The sequence below is a fragment of the Kogia breviceps genome, chromosome 1 (genome assembly GCF_026419965.1).
Source record: "Kogia breviceps isolate mKogBre1 chromosome 1, mKogBre1 haplotype 1, whole genome shotgun sequence".
Lineage (NCBI taxonomy): Eukaryota > Metazoa > Chordata > Mammalia > Artiodactyla > Physeteridae > Kogia > Kogia breviceps.
Genome location: NC_081310.1, coordinates 70,775,948 through 70,803,792, shown reverse-complemented (window position 1 = coordinate 70,803,792; position 27,845 = coordinate 70,775,948). Strand labels below are relative to the sequence as shown.

The following is a 27,845-nucleotide window of genomic DNA, read 5'->3' as shown; positions in this document are numbered from 1 at the left end:
TGAAGGTTCATATGTAAGGGACTTACTGTACCCATATATTTTCTGTTTTCTTTGCTCTTCATTTCTCCTAGCATCTCTGACTGTCCAGCTGGGACCATTTTCCTTCAGCCTGAAATACATTTTTTTAAATTTATTTATTTATTGGCTGCATTGGGTCTTCGTTGCCGTGTGACAGCTTTCTCTAGTTGCAGCGAGTGGGGGCTACTCTTCGTTATGGTGCATGGGCTTCTTATTGCAGTGGCTTCTCTTGTTGTGGAGCACAAGCTCTAGGTGCACAGGCTTCAGTAGTTGTGGCACGTGGGCTCAGTAGTTGTGGCTTGCGGGCTCTAGAGCACAGGCTCAGTAGTTATGGCGCATGGGCCTAGTTGCTCCACAGCATGTGGGATCTTCCCGGACCAGGGCTCGAACCCATGTCCCCTGCACTCAGGGCTGGTGGATTCTTAACCACTGCCCCATCAGGGATGCCCCTGAAATACATTTTGTAGTATTTTCTTTAATGCAGGTCTTTTGCTGGCAAAGACTATTTCTATTGGCCTGAAAATATTTTTGTTTCTTGTAGTCTTGAAGGTTATTTTTGCTGGGTACAAATTCCTAGGATGGCAGTTATTTTTTTCAGGACACGGAAAGTATCGTTCCACACTCAGAAGGGTACAAACAAGCAAGTCTGTCCTTTCTCACCACATACCCAGGAAATCTGCTCTGTAGCACTCACCTTCACCACCCCCCTGCATGAAATCTCAGGCAGTTCCCAAAGCTTTCCTGGTCCCTTCCAGTTAATAAGAATCCCAGCCCAGAATAATTCAAATCTTCAGCTCCTCATTCCATCTAAGACTTCTCCCAGCCCTAGCCTGGGCCTATCTGAGACTAAGAAGCCTGAAGGGAAGAGACTGTGGTAACTCCCATTTCTTTACCCTATCCTCCCTCCTCCCCCACTCCCCAGGGTCAAGTACCCAAAGCAAGCAAAAGAAAGAAGGTCTTACTTGACCCCTAGAGGTAGCACATGTCCACATTAGTTGTTTTCTCTCAAGGGCCACTTTGCAAGGTCTCTGAAGCCCCCTCACCATCTTTAGCTCTCTTGATTTGGGTAAGGCCCCTTCCAGCCATGCAATCATGAATATCCCTTAAGACCCTGGCTTCTAACTGTCCCCACCTCTGCTGGGAACTCCTCTTGCACAAGGTCTCTTTTAGGACATCCCAAGTCCAGGTCTCTCCAAAGGGCCCATGTCTGGTCCACAGGAAACACTTGTGTCATTAGGTCCTGTCATTCTCATTGTAGCCCTATCATGAGTCAAGGACCAGTTCTTCTGTTCCCCAAACTCCAGGGGACATACATCAAGCCCTCCAGGGGTTTTCTTGAAGCCTCTTACAGCTGACTTGAAGTTGGGGAAGGAAAGCATCCCCTCCCTCACTGGTCTCCTTGGTGGAGTGCGACTGACCCTCTCTTTTCAGTCTGTCAATGTACTCTTAGCCTTCTCTTAGCCAAGATGATAAGGGATGCCCTTGGGTGGCAGAACCAGGTTTCATTCCATCTTTTTGCAAGTCCTACATAGACAGTGTGATGATTATTATTTTGGATGTGTCTGTGAGGATGTGCCTGTGTTCAGATTAACATTTGATTGGTAGACTGAGTAAAGCAGGTTGCCTCCCTAATGTGGGCAGGCCTCATATAATCAGTTGAAGACCCGAATAGAACAAAAAATTTGAGTAAGAGGAAACTCCTCCTGCCTGACTTCCTTGAGCTGTGTGGTCTTTTCCTGCCTTCAGACGCCAACTGAAAAAATCAGATCTTCTTGGATCTTGGGCCTACCAGCTTTTGGACTGGACCTACACCATTGGCTCTCCAGGGTCTCCAGCCTGAGCACTGCAGATCTTGGGACTTCTCAGCCTCCAAATGACATATGCCAACTCCTTATAATATATATACACATACAGCCTGTTGGTTCTGTTTCTCTAGAGAACCCTGTCTATGCAGATAATCTTTCACCTTGCTTTAGAATGTAAGGGTCCTTAAGTACCTATGACTTTTCCCTCAGTATTTTGGGACTTCTGTTGAAACTTAGATACAAAAAGAAAAGTCACATTAAAATAATACCAGATGATTATTCTGTAAATTTTAATTAATTAATTTCCTAATTCAGATGATTCAAATGAGGATCATCTAGAAGATACAATAAACATTCAGACTTAGAACTTATACCTGAATTGGTTATGTTCCTCTCCTTCCTCCATCCCCCTATAAAAGTGAAAATTAAAATGAGTATGTTATTCCCTACTCCTAAGGTTGTCCTGTGGAAACAGTCAATTATCCTTTGAATTTGCCCCCTTCTCCTGTTTCACAGTCCTTTCTTGCTTCATACATGCCTGCACAAGCACGTATACACTCCTTCCTCTCACCAGCAAACACCAGAAACTGAAAAATAATGAGAGGAAGCCATAGCTGCCTGAATGCTGCTGGGAAAATATTGTGAGAGGAGAGCTCAGTAACCTGTGACCACGGAGATAATTTGTAATTAGTAAACCAAGGCCCTCACCTTCCTTCCTTCTCTGGGTATCCAGACATGGTTGGTTTAGAAACCCTGAGCCCACAGACTATTTTCCAGTAACAACTGCATAGCAACAGGATTAATATGCTGCCAACTCAGCAGTCAAAACACTGCTCATGTCCTGCTTATCAAAACCAAAATCACAACCGTGGGCACAATGGGCTTCTTTTTCCAGCCCTGAACTACCTTCTCCAATGAAACTAAGCACTGGAGAAAATATTTAAGCATCTTTTAAAAAACACATTGCTTAGCTAGCACAAAAGGATGGGAATCTACAAAAGCCAAAATGAAGTGAAAGCAAGAACCCGAGGAAGTAAGCAGCTACCAAGACCAGCTTTGGCCCCGAGCTTCTGTTTCAACAGTTGCAAAAGCTTGGGGTTCATGAAGTAAAGTCTGAGATCCCACTAAGGTAAGGAGTCTATTAGGAGGCCCCACCCAAACCTCGTGCCCCCTCCCAAGGGCTACACCTACAAGGTACGAGTAGATAGGAAATAACCCCATCATGCAAAGGATATGTACCTATTTTGATCATGCTGAGTAGGGGGAAATCTCCCCAGGGAACTTGTAAAGCCAGCCTGTAAATACTCTTGTTATCTGAATTAATACTCTGTGGTAGTGCCTTAAGATGATTTGCAGAAGTCAAAGTATACCCTCTCTGGAGGAGCAAAACCTCAGCTGAGGACTCAAAGAATCTCTACAATTCTCCAAGGAAAATGAGCAGCTTACCGTAAGAAAAGAAAGAAGAAAGAAATCACACAATACACAAGGAGGCGAGACACGAAAATCCAAGCAGCATATTCCACAGCCAGCAAAATCAGATGACAGAGAGTTCAAATATTGGGATTAGGAGATACAGAAAACAAAATCTTTCTACAACTCCATGCTTACCTATTTTCTCCTGTCTCCAGATGTAAATCCCCACCAGCGCTCTGGCTCTCAGCCACTTTCTATTTCTTCCGAGACTCTGCCCTTGCTTTACTTCTCGTTCAACCTTTCTTTCTCCATAGACACCTTCCTCAAGGACTAAGAACATGTCCAGATCTTTCCCATTAAGGAAGGAAGGAAAGAAGAAAGGAAAACTTGCTTCCCCTTCATCTTGCTCCACCCCTTTAGCTTCCTGAAAGAGCAATCATCGTGCACTCCCCACCGTCCTTTCACTCCTAAACTGCAGGCTGGCTCCAGCACAGCCGCCTCCGCTATTCTGAAATAGCTCTTACACCAGTTGTCAAGGCCCTAAATTACCATAATACCAATTCCAATGAACTATAATCCACCTATTATTGCTGAGGTATTTGTATGGTGGCCATTCCCTCCTCAGGAGCTCTTTTCCCCCTCGGCCTCTGTGACATCACTTTCTTCTGAGTTTTCTCTTACCTCTCTGGTCATTTCTTCCCAGTCTACTTTGAGTGTTACATCTCTGCCCACTTCCTAAATTGCTGTTGTTCTTAAGTTTCTGTTCTCAACCCTTTTCACATTCTCCCTGGCCATATCATCCATTCTTTTGGCCTAAAACAGCCTTCTATCTCTGGGGCACGCATATAATGGCAATGTAAGAAATCTTTCCAGAGGGTACTCCCACGTGAATAGTTCTAAAAGAATCAATTTGCCAAATCCTCAATTTCCACATGTATTCCTTCTTAGAATCAATCTGCCTGAGAATATGCTTGTGATCAAGGTGTCTTCCCTCACAAGCTACCTCTCACTCACCTGAAATCCGATTATAGTACATTTCTCCTGAGTTTATATAAAAATCTTTTGGCCAGCAACTTGAAAAATTCCTTAGGCACTGAGACCACTAACAATGACATTAATATAGTGAATGACTATAACATGGGTAACAAATGCTCTTGTAAGTTAGAAGGGTTCCAACTATGCTTTCAATAAAATTGAAGAAACACTGAAGTTGTCAGCTGATTGATCATTAGAAATAGTTTTTGATGATAGATCAGTATGTGAATTGGGGCATACAATTCAGAAGGGGTTTAAAGAATTGATTGGCATTGCTATAACAACTCCTTCCATCCTCATCTACTTATTTGTCTAAACAAATTATTTGTCTTAGCATTAATATCAAAGCAATAAAAAATATTAAGGGAATTTATGCTGAGCCCTGTGTTGTTCTAGCAATAAGGAATATTCATTCATGGATACATGAACTAGAAAAAAAAAAATCCCAACCCCACCAATCTCACTAACAGATGCATTTCCAGTAGTATTTTATGTTTAATGATTGCTTATTTAAATTGTATTTGTTATTTTAATTAATTGTATACTAAGAATAATTTTAATGGTAACTCAGCCTAGAAGAAATTAATTAACACTCAGAGCCTTATGGTCTCAAGAGGAAACAATTTCTTTCAATAAAATATAATAATATTTGTTTGAACAAGTATAAAAGAACATTCAAGAAAAATCTGGGCTTCCCTGGTGGCGCAGTGGTTGAGAATCCACCTGCCGATGCAGGGGACACGGGTTCGTGCCCCGGTCCAGGAAGATTCCACATGCCGCGGAGCGGCTGGGCCCGTGAGCCATGGCCGCTGAGCCTGGGCATCCGGAGCCTGTGCTCTGCAACGGGAGAGGCCACAACAGTGAGAGGCCCGCATACCACAAAAAAAAAAAAAAAAAAAAAAAAAAGAGAGGAAGAAAAATCTTTCACACATAAAAATGCATTGCTTTAGGATTACACTTCATGGAAAAAGTGAAATAAAATACAAGTTTAAGGAGAAAAGAGAAAGACATAAAACTTTCACTGTATTAAAGAGCTTTTTCATGTACTTTTTAAAATAGATGATGCATATATACAAATGTTAAATCATTATGTTGTACACCCAAAATTAATATAGTGTTGTATGTCAATTATACCTCAATTAAAAAAAATTATTTTGAATTAAGTTTCTCATCAATGAGGAATGTTTAAAAATTGAAGACACCATCATCTACAAGTCTTGATCAAAAATTTCATGTTGTCATTTCAAATATCAAATCTGATAAAAGAAAAAAAATGGATGATGGTTGGTAGCTGATCACACTGGTATTTAGTTTCTATTGAATGCATTAAAATGAGGGATGTGACCATTTTCTTTTAAAATGTCAAAATTTGAAATACATCAGAAATGACATCTTTTGCATATACTCAAATTTATAATAAATAATTTTATATGTCAACAATGTGTGAGGGTAAATACTGTACAATTCCATTTATATAATATTGTGTAACAGGGAAAACTAATCTATAGTAAAAAAAGAATCAGAACAGTAGTTTTCTCTAGGAGAGGTGGGGTCATGGATTGACTGGGAAAAGGTACAAGGGAACTTTTCAGTGGTGATTGTAATGTCCTATACCTTAATAGGGTTTGGAGTTAGAAAGGCAAAAGTATTTGTCAAAATCATCAAAGGGTATGCTTAAAATGTGAACATTTCATTCAGATAAATTTTATCTAAAAAAAGAAAGATTATAAGCAAATATTTGAACTCTAGTTACTGTTATTCATTCTTAAGAGTTTAGGGGTAAAATGTATTAATGTTTAAAATTTATCTGGAAATGCATAAAAAATAAGATAGGCTGACAAATGGACAGATGTAGAGGTAAGTAATGTAACTAAAATTTAAAAAAAAATTTTTAAGTTCAAACGTTTTTATTAATTCAAACTATTTGTTGTAGTTCCAAAAAACTATGATTTTCGCAATAAGGGCCTCTTGAAGAAGGCTTTCTATATTCTTCGATGTAAGCAGACATTTGCTAAATGGAGTTGATAGTTGGTATGAATTTTAAAATTTTAAATGCAGCTTATGTCTCAAAGTAGAATAATATCTGCAATAATACAAACTGAAGATTGACTCTGATAAAGTATAATGTTAAATCTGATTTGTTATGAGTAAAAATGCTGGTATATTACATTTTTGGGTGTACTATGCTACGAAAATGTCTTAAGGGTAATTTGAGGATGCAGATGGAATTATATGACTTTTAATAAACTGGAAATAAGTTACGTATGGGTGTGCTTGACTGACATATGCCCTACTGACAGTATGTCACAAAAATAGAAATATGCAAAAATGTTATACATCACTAGATATTGATTCTTGTAAATCATGATAAAATTTCTGATTGGAATTTTTTTATAACATCTTTATTGGAGTATAATTGCTTTACAATGGTGTGTTAGTTTCTGCTTTATAACAAAATGAATCAGCTATAGTAGAATCTAGGTGGCTAGTATATGGTGTTCACTGCTCAATTCTTTCAACTTTTTTGTATGCCTGAAAATATTCATAATAAAATATTGGGGGAAATGTGCAAGGGAGAATATATTTTTTCATAATTCTTTTAGGGAACATGTGAGCAAAAGTTTGGAGACCACTGGTTTCTATTATCAACATTTGCTGATGAATCTTTAACTTAAACCTACAGTCCAAACCTCTCTCCAGAATCCCAATCATATTTCCATCTGTCTCCTGGACACATCATCTGAATTTCCCATTACATTTCAAACTCAACAGATCTAAACATGAATTTATTGTCTTCATATGTCAGTTAAAATATCATCAGCTACAAGTAACAGAATATAAGTGTCAAACAAAATGAGCGTTATTTTTCTTACATAACAAGAAACCTGGAGATAGGTGCCTGCTGGTGTTGGTTCAGCAGTTCAATGATATCCTGGCTAGCAGGTCTGCAATTCTCTTGGCCTTTCCTCATAGTCACAAAATGTTCTACAGCTCTAGGCATCATGCCTGAGTTCAAGGGAAAAAAGGGAAGGAAGCAATGCCAGTGACAACTGAACCTTTTTTCAAAAAAAATAAATTTATTTATTTATTATTTTTGGCTGCATTGGGTCTTCGTTGCTGCGCATGGGCTTTCTCTAGTCGCAGCGAGCAGGGGCCACCCTTCGTTGCAGCGTACGGGCTTCTTATTGCGGTGGCTTCTCTTGTCGCGGAGCACGGGCTCTAGGCTCACGGACTTTAGTGGCTGTGGCGCATGGGCTCAGTAGTTGTGGCTCACGGGTTCTAGAGCACAGGCTCAGTAGTTGTGGCGCACAGACTTAGTTGCTCTGCGGCATGTGGGATCTTCCTGGACCAGGGCTCAAACCTGTGTCCCCTGCATTGGCAGGCAGATTCTTAACCACTGCACCACCAGGGAAGTCCCACAACTGAACCATTTACCAAGACAATTTCAGGTTTTCCAGAAACCTCCCAACAGACTTCCACACAAATCCCATTAATCAGAACTGTGTCCTACTACCAGCCCTACCTGCAAAGGATACCAGGAAGCAAGTACTTAACCTTCCTATCCTCTAAATTGGACATAGGATTGGGTGACAGTTGAGCCCACCTACAGTATCTGTAACATTCTCCCCAAAACCTGCTCCATCTTCTATAAGCTCTATCTCTGTTAATGGTTCCATGATCTGCCTAGTTACTCACACAAGTAAGAAACCCAGGAGTCATCCTCTCCTCTCTTTCCTCTCCTATCCCTATATCCAATCTGTCTTGATCTTTCATCAAGCTTTTGAATACCTCTCAAATCTGAGCCTCCTTCCTATACCCGTTGCCACTGTCTTAGTTCAGGTTCTCATTTCTTACCTGAACTGCAGTAGTAGTCTCTTAATTAGGCTCAAGCCTTAACTTCAAAACATCCTCCATGTAGCCCCAATCTGACTAAAAATAGAAATCTTACAGCCTGCTTTAGCTCCTGTCTCTGGCTTTGCATAACATCTAGTTTAAAGGCTAACTTCCTTATGTCATTTAGTGTAGTCTCCTACTTTCATATAATGATGTACTCTTGAACACGTGTTATCAGTTAGGATGCCCTAGTCCTGTCAAGGGTCAGCTCCCGTAAGACACAGCTTTGTTGGAGGGTGGGTGGCTGGGGAAGTCTACACTCAAAATCTGTATCTGTTACGTTAGGCAGGCAACCCTCTGTCTCTAATGCATGTGTGCTAAAATTGTAGTGTGAAAGAATAATAGATTTATAATAGGGGTTCTGTTCCCAGAGGGTCGAGAATATATAGTCTCTAAATGTATTTTGTCTTAGAGACATAAAATTCAACAATATATTTAAAGTATCATATCATTGCTGTTCGTTTAGTTCAGAGATTTACTGAACGCCTGCCATATACTAGACACTATTCTTTAGTTCTTCTCTTTTTTGATAGATCAGAGAGGACAATAAGTGTTTGACTGAAACTAAATATGTGTCTCTTTCTGCATTCCTAATGACTTCCATCTCTGCCTCTATTTCACTATTTGGGGCTTATGCTTATTACCAGAATCCACACGTTCATTTTTCTGTCTTCTCTTCATTTCCATAAGTTAAAATTCGTGAGATATTCAAACAAATGTCCAAAGACACAGATGGCAAAGACGGCAACATGGTAGAAACTGACTGGTAGAGTACAACACAGTGATAGCTAACCCTTATATTGTACTTATTTACTCTGTGCCAGACACTGTTCTAGGTACGTTACAAATATTAACTCGTTAACCTTCACAACTCCACGAGGTATGTACTAGTTATCTCCATGTTGCAGACGGGGAAACTGAGGCCCCAGGACAGTTTGGCACTGTTGTGAGCTGACTGAAAGCTGTGCTCTAGCACCATCCCCACTCACCTCCCTCTGCTCCACTTGGGCCACTCCCCTTCTCACAGGCCCCCCAGGAGGCCCTGGCTTCTCCAGCCCTGTGCTTTGGCATGCGCAGCCCCCTCTGGTCTTCCCCTCTGCCCAGACTCATTCAGGACTCGCTCAGGCCCACTTTCCTCAGCAAAGCCTTCCCTGCCCAATGCCAAGAGTGCAGACGGTGCTTACCAGAACCTTGCCCCACCTCCTCACCTTGCTATAATTTGCTCATAGATCTGTCTCTACCACCAGAGCCAGTTGCAACAGGCCTGGCTGTCTCCTCGTTGAGCCCCTGGGGCTTGCTACTATTCCTGGCCTATAACAGGCACTTAAAGTTTTACTGAATTTATGCCTAGGCTCCCTGGATTTTACACTTTCTTGTCGGCCCCGTACTGCCTGGCACCACAGGTTGCAGACACTTAGTCAATGGGAGTGGGAGCCTGGTTTCCCCCCCAGACCCCTAACTTAATAAAACAAAGCGAAACAAAACCTTCCCCCCTTTTCTCCCATTTCCATATCACAATAATCCCCGAGGGTTTGGATTCCTTTCCAAACTCTCCCATCAGTGGAATACAGCAGGACCCAGGTGTCTGACTCCCCTCCGCTGGCCAGGCCGAGCACGATGGGTCGCAGCCTTCTGGGCGCAGGGAAGGCGCATCCCACGCCTTCTTCTCCCAGTTCTTGCCTATTAAGGTAAGAGTTGGAGTCGCGCGGAAGGGGCCGAGGGAGGGTTTCCTAGAAGCTGCTTCCGCGGCCTGTGCGCTCGCAAGGCGCTGGGGAATCACAACCTGGGACCGGGTGCCCCGGGCCGGGTGTCCCGCGACGGGTACTGCCAGCTTCTGGGCGGCTTTGGGTCCTATTTATCTCTTCTACCCCAGGCCATCTTCCTAGTTTCCATAGCCACCAGGGCCGTGTCCTTATTCTCAACCATCACCGCAGGCCTCAAATGAGTCTCTGCACAGAGCGCTGATTAAATGGGTCTCGGGTCCCCAGTGGACGCTCCTTCCGCGCAGATGCTCCGATAACCACCGCGAGCCGGGTGCCTGCGGGTCGCGTCGCCCGGTCTGGGGAGGGAAGGAGGCGACCTCTCGTTCCGGGGGGTGAGCGGGGTACCTGCTCCTTCTGGCCGCTCGACCCCCACCCAGCGGCGCTCCCACCCATCTCCAGCCTCTTGGCTCGGGGTCCTCCCCGGCCCTCTCTCACCCCGTTTAGGCTCCAGCCCCGCCGCCCCACCCCCCCGGCAGGCCCCGCCCACGCCCCCTCACGCCCCGCCCCCTCCCCGCCGGCTCCCGGCGCTCCAGGAGCTCCGAGCCCGGGCCTGGGGACTCGGGATCCCGCCGCCGGGGCCGCAGCATGGGGCGCTTCGGCGGGGGCCTGCGGTGCATCAAGTACCTGCTGCTCGGCTTCAACCTGCTCTTCTGGGTGAGACCCGGAGCGGAGAGGGCCGGGCAGGGGAGGGGGCTGGGCGGGGGCGCAGGGCAGGGGTCCCCGGGGAGCTGACCGCTGCGGCGTCCGAGCCGGGCTCCTGAAGGCAGGGTGTTCAAAAAGACGGAGGTAAGAAAAAGGCAGACAAAGCGGGCGGGATGGGGAGGAGGAGGGAGGGAAAGATGGAGGGGGAGAGAACAGACAGAGAGAGAGCTTGAGCAATGAGAAATGGTGAAAAGGGGGGAGACCCCGTGCGGCTCTTCCCTTTGAGGAACCTCTCTGCCTCGGTTTTCATCTGGAGCCTGGTAACACCAGGTGCGGGGCCACCAGCTTCTCCGCGCACACACCCCCTTCTCGCTCTGTCTTTCCGCTGGAGCAGGGGCCCGCCAGGGCGCCGGGACTGCTAGAGCTGGTGCCCCATCCGGAGTGTGCAGAGACATCACCTGGCTGTGGCAGGCTTGTGTGGGGGTAGCAGTGGAAATGGTATATTGGTGGGTGGGGGGTCAGCCTTTTTCTGCGCATTAGGGGAGGGTGCCGCTGGATGGAAGGAGGCGGTGGTGCTCTTCTGTGAGGGAATGGGCGGAAGGGAGGGGCTTCCAAGGGGCAGCAGCACCTCCCCACAACCCCCAGCTCGAAGCCTTTGCTAAATCCTCCGGCTCCCAGAGATGATCTCATTCAACTTTGCATTGAATGAACAAAATTCCCAGGATTAGTGGTTCACCGGCTGATAGGGCCATGACCTTTGTCTCCTGTATTACTGGGCCAAGATTAGGGCTAGACCATCCCTAGATTCCTGGATATTCTGTCTCAGGCCCTGAAGGACTGGGAGACAAGGTCTGAAAATTGTCTTGTCTGCACACTCCCTCTTGGGCTTCCTCAAGGGAATGTCAGTCACTATAACTGCTCAGACAGACCCTGAAGGAAAATACAGATCTTGCTTTGGGTGAAGAAGTTCTTAGAGCTGGGAGGGAGCAGCAGGGGGCTGGGTGCTTTAAAATAACTAGAATAGAGGAGGTTGCTGTTTGTCTTATCTGCTCTGGGGAGTTTGTTTTCCCGTGACTCCAACTAATTAATTATTGAAGGATGGTCTCTGCTTGTGTCTGCCAACCCATTAGCCCAGATGCCTGGGTGACTCCAGGAACTCCAAGCTCTCAGAGGTCAAGTTGCCATCCTCAGCATCCTGCAGCAGGGGAAGGTGTGAAGGAGGTACCCCATAGACAGCCCTAAATTATACAAATACCCATGGCTTTTGTACACTTGGGCATTTACATCCAGCATACTATCGGGAAGGACATTTCTAAAGGCCCTTTATGTTGCGCTTTTTAATAGTCTGGCTTAATTTCAAAAGCTGTTAATTATAAATGTCTTGCTTTAGTGACACTCTTCACTCTCACTGCTTACAAATTCAAAAGAAGTTTTATCTAAGTCTGAGAAGGAATTCTTAGGCTGGGTACAGTGCTTATTTAGTGCCTGATGTTGTACCAGCCTTTCCAGAGATAATAGGCAACACTTATTGAGCATTTTCAATGTGTCAGGGACAGTGCTATGCACATTGCATTCATTATTAACTTAATCCTCACAACAATCCTGAGGTGCATCCTATTATTATCCCCATTCTTACAAATAAGGAAAAATTGAGGCTCAAATAGGTCCACTTGCCCAAGGTCACACAGCTATTGAGTGGCAGAGGTGGGACACAAACTCAGCCTTCGTGCTCCTGAGCACTGTGGTACATGTAGTTAACCAGTGGTTCTCAAAGTGTGAGTCCTGGGCCAGTAGCATCAGCACCTCCTGGGAACTTGTCAGAGATGCGCATTCTCAGCACCATCACAGCCCTGCTGAATCAGAAATTCTGGAGGAGGGACCCAGCAATCTATTTAAACAAGTCCAGGAAATGCTTATGCATGCTCAAGTTTGAGAACCACTCTGTTAAAGAATCAATGCACAAGAATTGTAAAAATAACTTATATATGTAAATATAAATAAATATATATAATTTGTTTTGACAAAAGTATATATATATATATATATATATATATATATATATATATATATATATAATTTATCAATTAAAAATACTGTTCCCTAAGCTGCTAATCTAGTTGAGGAAATGACCAATGAATATAGAACCACAACAAACAAAAAACGACAGCATATAATCAAGTGACAAATTTCACACCTCTGACTCTAAACACAGGAAGGAAGGCAAGTAGGAACAAAGCATTGTTAGAGTGCCTATCCTGTATTAGCCACTGGGGTTAGGCATGACCTTTTCTATATCCGATCTAATTAAGGAGTTCACAGCAATAGTGAGGAGTTGGGACAGTTCTCCTGAAGAAGGGGATGTTTAAGCTGACCCTCGAAGGACTGGTAGGATGGAGGTGGACGAGGGTGAGGGGGTGACACACCACCCACCAGCAGAGGAACAGAGCAAGGGTGAGTGTGACCACCAGCTGACAAAAGGATCAGGATCAGGCTCAAGCGCAGAGATCGCCAGCAGAGTGTGCTTGAGCAGGTTATCTTTACTTCTCGCCCTGTTTTCTCAGCTGAACAGTTGAGGTAAGAGAGATGTTTAGAGGATTCAAAGGAAATATGTAAAGTATCTGACTTCACCTTTCTGTGAGCCCAGTATGCAGTAAGTGCTCAAATGTTTTTAATTATTCTTTTTATTAATAAGTGCCTGGCACCTAGAAAGCATTTAATAGAAGTTAGCCCTCTTTCCCCAGGGTCGCTTAATATTGGGGAATAGTGTATATATTTGCCAAGTAACTTACAGCTTGTCTTTGCTTTAGGATAACTACACACTGGCTTCTCAGTTTGTGCTTGTGGATTTTCCCCACTAGAACTTAGAATACTCTGAGAGCAGGAATCTTTTTCTGTCTTGTTCATGGATATATCTCTAGCACCTAATAGTACCCAGCTCACAGAAGGCATTCCATAAATATCTGTAGAAAGAATTAATGAATCTGCAGGTTAGAGAACTTGATACAAATGGCCTTCCCGATTGGCAAAGGTAATCAATTGTCAACTTTATCTGGAGGACTGAGCCTGTCTCTTCCTGCTCATGCCCTGTCGGTTTGTTTTTTGTACAGGTTGGGCCCAGGAGGAGAATATGGGGACTTCCTCACTCTCAGTTCTACGGGGAATGGGGACCAGGGACCAGCAGCAGTCACAGACAGCTCTCCCATGGCTATAACTGTACAACCAAAGGGAAAGGGGCGACCTGAAACAGGCTCCTAATAAGTTAGAGGAAAGCGATTGTTTGGGATAAATTGTCTAGATATGTACCTTCACTGTAACTGAGGGAACCTGATTCCAGAAAAGCCCCACCCTAGTTTTTGAAGTTGTTTCTTTTTTTCCTGGTTAGAGGGTTTGTGGGAAGTTTGGGGAAGGGGGAGAGGGCAGGGGACCGTTTTCCTGGAAGGAGGCGTTCGCCATGACTTCAAGCGTTCTATTTACACACTCTTAGATGCCTGCGTGCCTGCCCTTCTGAGGTCTGACGTCCCCCTGGGTGACAGCACTTCCTTTCCTGTCAGGAACTCACCAGAAGGCAGACGCAGAGGCAGGGTGGGGTATGTTTTGTGATCTGCAAATCGATATGTGACCTCCTTCTGGCAGCTGGGTGAAGTTTCCCTAGGCTGTGCTCCTAGTTTTATAAGCATTCAGCTAGAGCCTGCAGAGCCAGCAGAGCCAGCAGAGCCAGCAGAGCGCTCCCCGGCCCAGGGCTGCTGAGTGTGCTCACCATTGAATTTTAACAAAACAACAGTAATGCCTGGCCCCAAGCGCCACTAAATTCATTTCTGTTATCATGGCTGATGTCTAACATGAAACCCCTCCCAATATCTGTCATGTCTAAATTCGGACATTACAGTCAGATGGCATGGCATGGTCCCATGCCTTTCACGGCAGTCACCTTTTTCTCCCCCTTCGTTGCATAGTAATATAGATAAAACACCACAACCTACCAAGCCACATATGTTGGTTTAAAGAAAAAATTTTTTTAAAACCTGGGCTCTGTTTATTCCTTGGTTTGTTGTTGCGTACTCGGCGTTTTCCTATCATTGTGCTGTGTGAGCTGCTCAGGGTTGCCGACCAACAGGAAGCAGGACCGTTCATTGTTGAAAGTCAGATGCCATATATGGCTTGTTTGAAGTTGCTCTCCTTTCCTTCTCAATGTTATTAATGCAGCTCTGGAGTTTCACTTGGTGATGCCTGACAAGTGCTTTTAGGAAAGACCGTGTCTCGTGGGCTTACGAGATGTCTGACTTGTCTACTCCTCTTTCCCAAATTCATTGCAAACAGTAGCTTCAGAGCTACCACCTGTCAGAAAGACTGGTTTAAAAAAATACCTGAAGAAAGTATTCTGTGGGGTCCACCCAAAAGCTAGACCACCCCAAAAGGCAGATAGGAATTTCCTTGGCCCTGTCGTTGGATAGTCTCCATTTCTGATTTCTGTCAAGGTGGAGAGAGAGAGAGCGGCAGCCTCTCATATTTTGGACAAGAGGGGCCCAGTGGTGCTGGGAGGGGCAGGACTCTATGATGGGAGCCAGCCTGCAGAAGCCAGAGCTATGGTTCCAGGAGTCTGGTAGACCTCGGCCAGGTCTAGGCAGCATGGCAATTCATATCCACGAATTCAAAGTCTGGAAGGTGGATACTGGCATCTCACTTCCTGGGTTTATTCCTGGCCATAGTATTTACTAAGCAGGGGTGCTTGGTTAGTAAGCTGTTTAACCTCTTTGAGCCTCCATTTTCTCATCCATATAATGGACATAATCAAGTACCAACATCAATGTGTGACCTTGGTGCAGATAAAAGAGTAAATATATGTAAAGTATTAAGTGTAGTACATGAGATAGTAAATATTCAGTAACATAGATATTACTGGTAGTCATATTTAAACACTAGAAAACAAGTGGGAAAGTGGAATCTAGAATCCAAGAGATTCATAAAGGTAAGGAGAAGTAGGAAACAGGTGTCCCAAGTCCAACCAACCAAGCAAAGTGGCAAGAGTCTTGTAGCTTATCAAAGGCCTGCTGAAGTCAAAAGGAGAGGTTCTTTCCTCTGCAATTAGTCACTCATCAAGTATATGCTTACCACCAACTCTGTGCCCAGCACCCTACCAAATGCTGGGCATTCAGAAATGGTTAAGACACAGTCCTTGATCTTGAGGCACTCCAAAGACCTTTGTTTGGTGCTCCTTTGTGCCTTTGAGTATAGTTTACTGTCTCTTTAATGTCTTTGCTCCTCAGGGCAGGGAGTGTGCTGTGCTGGTACCCTTCTTCTTCCATCTCTCAGCACCTAGAATAGCTTCAGCGTCACTGACACAGCTCTGGCTAACAGACCCTAGCGCTGGAGCTGTTTGTTTGTTCCCCTCCCTGCTTCTGTGCTACCAAGGGGAGGTCAGTGGGGAGAAATAGGAAAACCTTTGGTGATCAGTACCTCTCAAACTTTAACGTGAATACAAATCACCTGGGAATCTTGTTCAAACATATATTCTGATTTGGTAGGTCTGCATTTCTAAGAAGCCCCCAGATGATGCTGCTGCTGCTGGTCCAGGGACACACTTTGAGAAGCACCGGTTTAGATGTGGCCTTAAGAGGTCCAAGATCCACTGGTGGCTCTCATTTCTGAATGGCGCAGGGAGTGCCCTTCCTTTAGGCCTGCTCACCTGGCTTCCTTGTGGCAGTTCTCTTAATTCCATTTACCACTTTACCGTTATTCTTCTGAGAATTTTCTTTTACACTGAGACTTGTTGGTTTCTACAATTACCAGGAGGCCACCTGTCCATTGCCCATTATGCTTCACTGTGTTATTCCAGAATATGGAGTATCTTTGGGTCTCCAATCATGTGTGACAAAAAAGAACATAACTTCCATCCCCCACCTTAACACTGACAGTTAATATCACAACAGGGCTGTTCTCTTAAAGCAAGTGACACTATACTAACCACCATGTCATGCTTGCAAAGGAATTAAGGAGAAGGAGTTGAGAAAGAGGCTCATAAGATGGGATGGCCAGATGGGCTGAGAGCACATGATACAGACAAATAGGGGTTACCTTGGCTTGCTGTTTTCATCCTCTTTGGATTTAATTAGGGACAAAAATAACATTCATATGATGCTTTGGTCTAAAAATGCTCTTACGTACATTATCCAATTTGATCATGAATCACAACAATCCCATGAAATAATGTAATCCCCGTTTTACAGACGTGAAAGCCAAAAGGCAGGCACAGTGTGTCTGGGGTCAAAGAGTTATGGAAGAGCAAAGCCAAGATTCACACCCTGGTCTTCTGATTTTAAACCCTGTGTTCTTTTCACTGTACACATTTATGAGGGCACATGGGATATAAGGTATAATAAATGCTACTGGCTTAGAAAACGTGAAGTTTATGGCCGGGGAGATTATATCCAGTGTTGGATTGTCTTGATGCATTCCAGAAATGCAGGTGCAAAGAGGTGCATAACGCTCTGGCATGTGGGAGAAAGAAGAGAAAGGTTGAGAACACTCCTGATCAGTTTAAGGCAGAGGAAAAGCAAGATGGGAATTGAGAAAGGGTATGTATCAAGAGACAGTATTTAAAATTAATTTCAGTAGCAAAAACTTGAAGAAGAATATTGTGTTATATAAATGGAAGATACGTGCTAGCTGCTTTCCCATGCACATTTTGTATATTAACTTCCTCAATCCTCATAGTGACCTTCTGAAATAGCAGCTGTTGTCACCCCTAGTTTATATATAAGGAAACAGAGGTACAGAGAGTTTAAGAGTCTTGTCTGAGGCCTCAGAGCTGGCCAGTGGCAGAGCTGGGTTTCTGTGCGTGGCCCCAGAAACTGTCCTCTTAACCACTCCAAGTCTACAGACTGACAAGAAGAGAAGATTGAAGCTGTGATGAGCATGTGAATTCCAGACTTGCACTCTCCAATATGATGGCTGTGCTACTAACCACATGTGGCTTTTCACATTTAAAGTAATCTATATTATAAAGAATTTAATATTCAGCTTCTAAGTTGCACTAGCCACATCTCAAGTGCTCAGTGACCATGGGTGGCTAGTGGCTGCAGTATTGGACAGCACAGGCAGAGAACATTTATATTTACATCACTGGAGAAAGCTCTTTTGGATAGCTCTAGCCTATAGTTATTCTTTCTCTCATAAGTCATCTTTTCCTGTTTTTCTCTTATTGAGTCTTATAAAAACTAAAACTAAAGAGAGAGGGGGAACATAGTTTCTGGAAAGCGGAACCGACATACCTAGTATAGAGGTTTAGAAACTCAAGGGAATCCCAGCTGTCATGGAAAGAGTGTAGTGCTAAAATAAAAATTAGTAGAGGAAGGCAGCAGAGGACTAAGTCATTAGAATCATGGCCATGGTGTTTCCTATCTTGAGTAGGATTGAGTTTTCAGTTTGAATATAACATTAGTGAGTCTACCACCATAATAACAATAAGTGCTGGGCAATCACAGTTCTGAGTGGTTCCAAGTGTGTAAGGTGAACTCATTTAATCTCTTAGGGAGGCACTGTTATTACCCCCACGTTGCAGCTGAGGAAGCTGAAGGTTAGTGAGGTTAAGGGACTTGCCCGAGATCACAGGACTACTAAATGGCAGAGCCTGATTCAAACCCGGGATGCCTAGAACCCCTGTTTTTATCTGCTGCAACTCCTCGACACCACAGCGTATACATGTGGATTGTTTTCGTTACTATCCTGTCCAAGAGCATCATTATTCAGTCTGAATGCTCAGAAGAGGTAAAATTTTCTACAAGAACAGTTGGGGAATGTTCCAAAGTGTGTACCAAGCCCTGCCCTCCCCATTGTAATGGTGACTGGGAAAGAGTCAGCTTATAAACTAGGGCAAAGGAATTAATTGAGCAGGGACAACAGAGCCCCCCAGTGGGGCAGGGACGGGGCCTGGAAGCTGCTGCCACTCATCCAGGAAGCCCACGTGCTCTCCCTGTGCCCCCTGTACCTGTCTAGTCCCCTGTAAGTGTCCCAGTGCTGCCTGCCTCCCTGACCCCAAATGATTTCTGGTCAAATTGCTGTTAAGAAAAATTCTCTCTAGAATACAAGACTTTTAGGATTCCATTCAAGCTGACTTTTTAATAAACAAAGTGTTTTGGCTTGTTCCAATCTAACCTGAGTTTTACCTGAAACATTTTTTTTTCTCCCATTGTCTGTCTGTAACAACTAAAACTGGGTGAAGATCATTATTATTGATTGATATTCAAAAATCCTGTTTATCTGCTCAAGAGTAGTTCTCTCATACTACCTTGAAAAATATTAGGCTGTAAAATAAATATTGTTTAATATTCCATCTTTGCTTATGTAAAAGCTCAATATAACTGAGATGTCATAGAAGTCAGGGTAGCCCTCAAAGTAGTGTTTACTCAGAGGGCTAGCCTGGGATAAGAGCCAGCTGGATGTTGCAAGGAGGAAGTTCAGAGATCATAGAAAAGACCATTATTGTCCTCCTGGAGCTCGTCCCCCAGGTCAGGTAAGACAGACACTGGCTTTAAATCACTTTGATAACGTGGTGGATTGGATTTTACTTTAGTTGTATTTGATCTTCATTTGATAAAGCCATCTACTCACTGGAAGCATTAGCCAGTAGTCTCTGGCCTTTGTTTTACTGTATGAAGAAAACTATACAGCCAGCATCTTTCTCCTAATTCTTACTGATCTCTCCTCTCCTTTTCCCTGTATTTGTTTAGAAAAAGGCATTGTGTACAACCACTGAATAAATACATACACTTTCCATACTATATTTATCTGCTTTATCATTCAGAGCAAGCTTTTCATCCTGGCTCAGTTTCCTTCCCCTGAGCTTAGTATCCCCCCAGCACTTTTGTACTATCCCCCCACCCCACCCCCCAGCAATATCAATTGAGCCACACAAGTTAACCATAACAACTAAACCAACAGCAGAAGGTATAATTAGGACAAATATGTAGCCCCATTATCTTTCTGGAGATGCATAGAACACTCCTGCTCTATTGTGGTTTGAATTGCAGAACCCATCCATTAGTGCAGAGAATTAAGCATTGATTTTTAAAATATATCCTTACCTGAAGGAAGTCTTTCAGGAATTTCTTAGCATAAGCTTGTTCTTATGAACTTGTTGTGAGGAATATAATAGGGGAAATCAGAAACACTGGCATCTGACCAGTGCGTTTCCAGACTGACAGCCATGCATTTCCAACCTAGCAGCCATCTCATCATATGCTGCCATAGTCCTGCCTCCCAATTCCACGTCACCTGGTCCTGATGTTGAGGCAAAGACAGCAAGCTTCCTCAGATGTGGTTTCACCTGGATGTCATATGGCATTTGGCTCTTGTATTTCTTCTGACAAAATCCTTGATTTAGAGAAAGTGCCATCTCAATCCTTGCCTTGCTTTCACTGCATAATTGGATGAAAATCTTGGGAGCTGGCTTACCTCTTTGAGAAAATTAGTATCATCTTCTAGAGCAAATGTGCTTCCGACTTTTGCCTGCTAAAAGGATGAAACTTCCATTATCCTTATGGTATCATAATGTGATTTGCAATCAGATCAAGAATTGTGAGTGTTCATTACATGATTCCATCTGGGATGAGAATTGCCACCAAGAGCAAGTATTAGCTTAAAAGCTTTTAATGAAATTTCTAGGATTGAAGTGTCATTTTCCTCTTTGTGTAACATCATCCCAAAGAATAGAATTGCAAAAGAGTTGGGTATGTACGTACGTGGTATTCACCCTGGAGGAGCAGGAATACAGAATTCATTTTGTTTATTTTTTCATTCAAGTGCATTATGTGTGTGTGTGTGTGTGTGTGTGTGTGTGTGTGTTGCCATGATTACATTAAGTATTCGTATTTCCTGCCTATAAAAGGCATGTATAGATTTATTCTTTGTGTCCATGCCTGATGCATGGCACACATCCCTGCAGGCTTGGAAGACACAGAACTGATACTACCTGCTCTAGTTTTGTTTTGTTTTTCTGTGGGAAAGTGTTTTGCTGAGTATATTCAACAGTGTATTCACACAGTGCCATCTGAGGTGTCTGCACAGTGCTTCCCAGGTGCAGATGAATTTGAAATCAGTACTTTGGGAAGTATTCCCTTGGAGGGCTTTGAAGGAGTTTGTTCACAATTGCTTCTATCAGCCTGTCTTAGGTCAAGTCACCATAAAAAAAAAAAAATGCTATAGACTGGGTGGCTTAAAGAACAGGAATTAATTTCTCACAGTTCTGGAGCCTGGAAAGTCAAGATCAAGATATCAGCTAATTCAGTTCCTGGTGAAAGCTTTCTTCCTGGCTTGCAGACAGCTTCCTTCTCCCCGTGTCCTACATGGCAGAAAGCACTATCTGTGGTGGCTCTTATGAGGGAATCCCATCATGGGAGCCCCACCCTCATGACCTCATCTAATCCTAATCACCTTCCAAAGGCCCCACCTTGACATGCCATCACATTGAGGATTAGGGCTTCAACGCATGAATTGTGGCAGGGAACACAATTCAGTCAACAGCACAGCCTAAATTGTACCTTTGTGAAGGCCCTCCATTCAGTCATTAACAGATGTCTGTTGGGAGCTGACTGTGCAAGGCAGAGGGGTAGGTGCTTGGGACACAGCAGTATAAACCCTGTCCCTGCCCTCACATAGCTCAGGACTTAATTTTTCTTTTTTAATTACAGAAATATTTAAACAGAAGTGGTTATATGAGACATGGAGGAAGACACATACCTAGGCTAGGGTAGGCTTTGCAGAGGAAGTGACATGAGAGCTGACAGCTGTGAGTGGGTGTGAGCCAGGTGGAGGGGAATCAGAGGAGAACTTTGTAAGCTAAGGAAATAGCAAGATCAGGGTCCCCAAGTGGGAGGAGGAACTGAAACTGTGTGGCTAGAGCTTCTGAGGATAATTAACTGAGTCTCCTATCTAGGGAAAAGCACATGAGCTGCCTGAGAACATCCCTAAGTGATGCATTTTACCCAGAAAGGGAGCTTTCTGGTGGGTTTAGTCATCAGATAGCAGAGTAGCATGTATTTGCTCTTTGTGATCAGGGTTGGCTACCTGCTGCTGGAGGCAAGGGGTGGAGGTGGGGGGAGCTGAGAAGAATGAAGGACCCGGGGCTGGGGAGTCATCTTCGCATTTTTGTATCTCAGCACTACCCTCCCTCCAATTTGGTGCCTTCCTAAGAACCACGTTAGTGATTCATAAAAAAAAAAAATGTTTTAAGTAAAAGAATATGTCCTCAAGATAGAACATTTCATCATCAATCCCAGTAAAGTGGAAATAAATACAGCACAATAAAATTGAAATCCAATAACAAGCTTTGCTTCATGTTAAATGACTTGTTTCTGGCAGATAGGCATTACTTAAAGGAAACTTTTTGTTCATCCACTTTGCTTTAAAAGTTTTCCAGTTCGGTCTGTAGTCCTCTTTTCTGCTGCTTTAGTTTTAGAACACACACAGTCTTCTCCATGGACATATGCTTACAATTTGCAACTTTGTCCTGCAGACTCTCTGGAATATGGTTAGCTACTGAAATGACTTGTCCATGAAAATGCATAATGTAATTGTACCAGGTAATCCCCGATCTAATGTCATTGTCTATTCCTTTCATTTCTGTCTTCTTTTTCTATTTTACTTCTCTCTTCATTTTAAATAGTGTACACACGTTTGCCCTCAAAATCCTGTTGCATCACATTCTCTGAGTGCTTAATGAACAATTGGTGCACAGAAGAGAAATGGTGATGGCAAAGAATGATGACATCTGGAGTCTTCTCAGGGGCTGGTTCTCTGACCTGCATTGTCAGAGTCCCTCTTGGGCCACAGAGGTGGGATCAGTTTCTCCACTAGCCCCTGAGATCCTTTGGAGGAGGAACTGGATCTTCCTTATCTATGAATCCTTGCCTCCTGGCTCACGACAGATGCTCAACAAATGTTTATTAAATGATTAGCATCAAAGCCCTACTCATGCTGTTGTATGAAAAAGTCCATCCCTGGAAAAACAGTATTTCTAGTGGTATTTGTTCCAAAGGCATGGGGATTGGTACTGGTCGCAGATGCAGAGTAGCCCTCAGCAAAGTTCTTTGGTTGGTAGACTGGATCCATCATGGCCCTCGCCGATCACCGCGTCCAGCCCCTAACATTCCCGCTCTGGCCTTCAACCACTCAGGTCGTTACCTTTGGCTTCTCACCGTGTCTGGAATCAGGCAGCACTCGTGCTCCTGACTGTTCCCATGAGAATGAGGGTTCCCACCTCCCCTGTCCTCAAGGCCCTGCCGTGGACTTTCCACAATGATAGCAAGCTTAGTACAAGCTGTGAGCCATGTGCCCTAACTCTGGTTTCAAGCCCCAGACTCTGACCTTCCCCAGCGCAGTGTTCCACAAAAGGAAGCGCAGCCCTTACCCACCCTGTTCCTTCCCTCTGTCTGGCATTCACTCCTCCCTCCAGCCTCTCCCTGCTCCGACCCTTCTAACTCATTCTTCCAGCTGTAAGTCAAAATGGAACATCTGCTGCACACTGGTCATCACCCTTTGCTCTAATCCCTGGGCAGTGAAGCAGTTCCGCGGAGCACACTTCCTGCATCCTGTGGCATTTATTAGTTTACGGGATTATCTTCCATGTCAGACTTTTCATGTCTTTTTCATCGTTGCTTCCCTACTGCTTAACACGGTACCCAATCAGGACCATAGTTATCTCCTCTGTGAAAGACAGGGAGGAAGGAAAGCAGATGAGGACGGGCAGGGCCACGAGAATGGAAAGCAACATGAAGGGGGCAGCCTCTCCATCCTTATTTGTTCTCATTTGGCTGCAGTGTTGAGGTGCAACCAGAGGTACAGTGTTGTATCTGAATGCAAAGGAGGGGCTGAGAATGGGGGCATGGGGTGGGGCTGGGGGGTTGGTCTAGTAGGGTTAACATTTAGCACTAGAGGCTACTCAGTGAGACTTCTCTTCCCGGGTATGGGATGCACAGAGCAATGGGCCTTACTGACACCAGACTTGCTCACTTTGCCCCTGACTGGACTGGACTTGGTATGAATTTTTGTCAAGCAATTTCAGGTGTGTGATAGAGCAACCAAAGTCCAGTGAACACGGAGTATTTCAAGAGTCTTGAAAGAACAGTGAGTTACAAAGGACCAAAGGGCTTCATTGTCTCTGTTGATGCCACTTTCCAAATCGGTGATGGCTGTCATCAGGTGCAGTCTTGGACTTGACCTGGCCCGCGCCCACAGTTTGCCTGATCCGGCGGCATGCTGGGAGGATTCCCTCCGCAGTGACGACATTCAGCCACACCACAGTTTCCTTGACCCAGGAGGAAAGCCTGGGTTTGGGGTTGGGGGGTGTGGACGAGCAGGCGCAGAGTTTTTCTCACTGCCCCTTGGCTTTAAATTACAGCCTCTCTTTTAATTTTCCATTATTCATCAGACACATCGGTGCCAAAAATGGACAAATGGATTCCGTCTGGGAGGATGATCCCAGACAGCTATAAATTAGAGCTTGTGTACAGAGATGCCAAAACTGTGGCCTCGTGATAGGGTGTCCCTGGGACCAGTCACCTCCTCCACAGTCTGCTCGGTGGTTACAGGCCTTGGCCTGACGCCTCCATCAACAGATTTTTGCTTTGTACTTGGAAACTCTTTCCACCGAGTTGCTGCAGAGGCGGGGTAGGCAGGGCTGCCTGTGAGTCGTTGCTGGGCACATCTGTCCCAGGCAGCCCCTAGCACTCCGAGGATGGGGCTTTCCCAAGGGCATCAGAAAACAGCAATGACCTCTTCCCTGCACCGGAAACAGCAATGACCTCAAAGCCGATTTCCTCCCAAACTGAAGCACAGCCCAAGAAAACTCTCCCCATTTTTTTCTGGACTGATCAGTTAAACTACCATATCACACTTTTAAACTTACAAGAGTAATACATGCTTCACGCACAAAACTTAGAAAGTATAGTGGAAAGAGAAAAGTCACCTGTAATTTTACCTTTCAAAGAAAAGTACTGTTAATGTTTTTAACATGACTTCTTTGAATATTTTTCCATGCCTTGCTACCCTTTTAGAAAATGCAAAAATCTTTTAAAGCTGGTTGAACCCAGTTCCTTTAGCTGTTCCTCACATTATCTAATTAGTGCTTTCCTCTAAGTACTGGAAACTTTTAGTTATTCCACATTAGAGAGTCCAGCTGGTAGAACTCTGCCCCTCCAATTCTTCCTGCGGTGGTCATGCTGTTCTGAAGAAGCCGGCCACGGAAGGAATGGGCCTTGGGGAGATGGAGGGTGAAGAAAGATAAAGTCCTCATATATATTCAGACAGATAGCCACGGCCCTTTACAAATAGCCCACAGACAGAAGGATCTTGTATAAACAGGGCTGTGGTCTGACCCTGACTTTGACATCATTTTTCCTTATTAAACCTCTACTTCTCTGACTTGTGTGCTTGTCTCCCTTTTGCCAGCATCTGTGTCTGCTCTTCCCTGCTGGGGCAGGGGCAGCCTCTAAACTGTTGGTCTGGGGTTCGGTTAGGGGAGCCCAACACTAACTGGATGGGTTGGCAGAACCAGGAGGCTCTTTTTACGTCTCTGCTCACTTGTGGTGCCTTGAGTTCAGAAGGTACCAGTGAACATCTGTTGATGGATACAATGAAATACGAGATGGGTGTTTGCGGAGAGAGAGGAGACCGTGGCTGGAGCCTGCCAGCGAGCCTTTGTGACAGTCCTGTGAAGGAAAGGCTTCCAGCTCAGGTGCGGAGCCTCACAAAAGCCCTCAGAGTGGCGGAGAGGAAGGGGGCCATGACTCTACCAGCCGCCAGCCTGCCCAGCCGCAGCCTGCGCCGGCCACTCAGCCTCTCCCTGAGCCACACAGCACACAGACCAGGCTTTTTCAGAAAATTATTTTTTCCTTTCTTGCTTTCCATGGAAACCCAAAATAGCAACCAACAAAAAAAAAAAAAAAAAAAAAAAAAAAGAAAAGAAAAGAAACAAAACAACCCAGGCCAATTTCCCTCACTGCCTGCAAAACCATCCCGGCACAGTGACAGTGGCAGCCTGGGGGTTAGGACGGCTTCGAGACACCTCTAAAATGGCTTTCTAACTGGGCACTGCGCACTCAGGAGGTGTGGGCAGGTTCTGAGGTTGGCGTGTTTTCTTCCCATTTAAAAAAGTGGGTTTCCCCCAGTCTTGGAGTTCATCGTGCTCTTGGTGAACTCTCACTGTGGTGTTGGTGGGGAAATCCCAAGTGCCCAGCAGGGGACAATAGGGCAGGAACCAAATACCTTCCCCTGGGGACTGTTGTGGGAATACCCTTTTTGAGACGCCTCCCGGGCTGTGCTGTGTATGCCCCATAACCGCGGGGCAGCCTGGCAGAATGGGAGAAACTCTGGGCTTGCAATCAGGAAACCCCAGTTTTAATATCACATCAGGGACCTGGGGTGGGCTGGGGGCTTTGAGCACATCATTCCACTCCTATTATAAGAAGCATGAAGAGGAGACGGGCTGATTTCTTAGGGGCCCCCCTCCAACCCTCAGATTCTGTGGCTTCAGGCCTCCCAGGTCCTGCACACGCTTTCCCCTCCCTTGTAAATGCGGGCTGTTTACCTTTCAGCTGGCAGGGTCGGCTGTCATTGCTTTTGGACTGTGGTTCCGGTTTGGAGGCACCATGAAGGATTTCTCATCGGAGGACAGTTCCCCAGAGTACTTCTACATGGGTGAGTGACTTCGGCTCTCCCGGCTTAGAGTGGAGCCTGCACCTGGACTTCTGGGACAGGGGATGGAGGGAGAGTAAGGAGGCAAACCTGAGCCCCAGATGCCCACCTGGCCCTGGGGTAGGGATGTGCGGTCCAAGCCCTACCACCCCTACCTTGCCCACCCCACACATGGTTCGTCCCTCTGCTTCTAAAACCAAGGAAGACCAGGTGGGACTGAACCGTTGTGCTTCTTTCAGCCACTTCAAGATAAGAAGCCCAGCATGTAACCACAATTCATTTCCAAAGAATTGGAAAAGCTCCTTTGCCCCCCTGAGTGAAGTGGGTACACCACAGAGTCAGTTATTCACTCATCCATCTGGGGTGACAGGGGACCCCTGCCCAGTCAGGGTCTGGTTTTGTGTATTTGTGATCTTGGATTTTAAATTGTCTAGGAGAGACACATAATTCAAAATGAAGAGAGACATCTCAGGATGTGGAGGGGTCCATCTCAGTCCCTCCATGACTAGGGACTGCAGAGGGGAGAGACGAGGGGGAGAAGAGGGAGGGCGGCCATGGAGAGAGGCCTCAGTGTGGGAGGGGTAGTAGCCGTCTCCCTCCAACTGTGGGAAAGGGGTGAGGAGTGGGAGGCTGACGTAGGCTCCAATTCTGAGACCATGTGATAAGTAGGAGACGAGAAACTAGTGTGTAACCAAGTGCTGACTTAGTGGTATTTGCAGCTGGTGCATCAGGGGTCATTCTAAACCGGTGAGGCAAGAAGGATTTGAGTTAGGTTTGAAAGACCAACCATAATCAATAGAGAAAAGGAAGAGTAGGGACTGCAGAGGTTTGGGGCACAAGGTATGTCTATAGGATAGTGATTAGCAAGCCTAGGCTGGGCAGAAGACTCTTACCAGAATGTAAAGGATATGGGCATGGTAGGAATTAAGATTAGAAAAGTTGGGGAGGGATGGAGGACAAGTATAGAGGGCCTTGAATGTCAGGACTAGTTAGTTTAATAAACAGTAGAAGGATAATTTAGGGTTTGGGGGAAGGTACGACCTACACTGCACTTTAAAGAGATTATTCTGGAATGAGAGGGGAGGAGAGAAAAAGACCATGCTAGATTATTGATATAGTCAGGCCTGAAGAAATAAGGGCATAACCCATGGTGGTTGCCGTAGGAATTGTGAAGAAAAGGACAGAAAGACAAGAAACTTTATTAAGCATTATTAAATACTATTATTAAACATCATTAAACTCCGGGACAGAAGGAATCAAAACAAAAAAGGTATCAATGATAGACAGAGTCAAGCCTAGAAGTCACAACTCATGGTTTTCAGATGGAAACCTGAGTTATGGAGGTAAGGGACCCTGCTCGGTTAGAGAGAGGGGCGGATATGTGGAAGGAAAAATGGAAGCCAGTCTGGGGGGCAGACTGTGTTGCTCCAGAAACAACGCACTGATAGCAATTTCACAGGTGTAGATTTGGGTCCAACATAAGAAAAGCTTTCTAATGACTTGATAAATCAAAGAAGCTGAGCAGACTTCTACAGATGAAAGTGATCCCTCTGATACCTTGGTATTTAACCAAAAATCGGAATGGAGC

General features: G+C 44.8%; 1 protein-coding gene across 3 annotated transcripts in view; it reads left to right on the top strand.

Moving 5' to 3' along the window:
• Positions 1-9,724: 9,724 nt before the first annotated feature.
• TSPAN2 (tetraspanin 2) overlaps positions 9,725-27,845 on the top strand; it is a 43,467-nt gene continuing 25,346 nt past the window's right edge. The window contains exons 1-2 of one of the 3 annotated variants that reach the window (XM_067033808.1): positions 9,725-9,853; positions 26,158-26,260. In XM_067033808.1, coding sequence (XP_066889909.1) covers positions 26,212-26,260 — 49 coding nt within the window. In that variant the 5' untranslated portion in view covers positions 9,725-9,853; positions 26,158-26,211. Of the gene's footprint in view, positions 9,854-10,408; positions 10,583-10,633; positions 10,715-26,157; positions 26,261-27,845 lie in introns of those variants that run through there. The other 2 variants (XM_059046659.2, XM_067033803.1) reach the window with 2 other exon arrangements.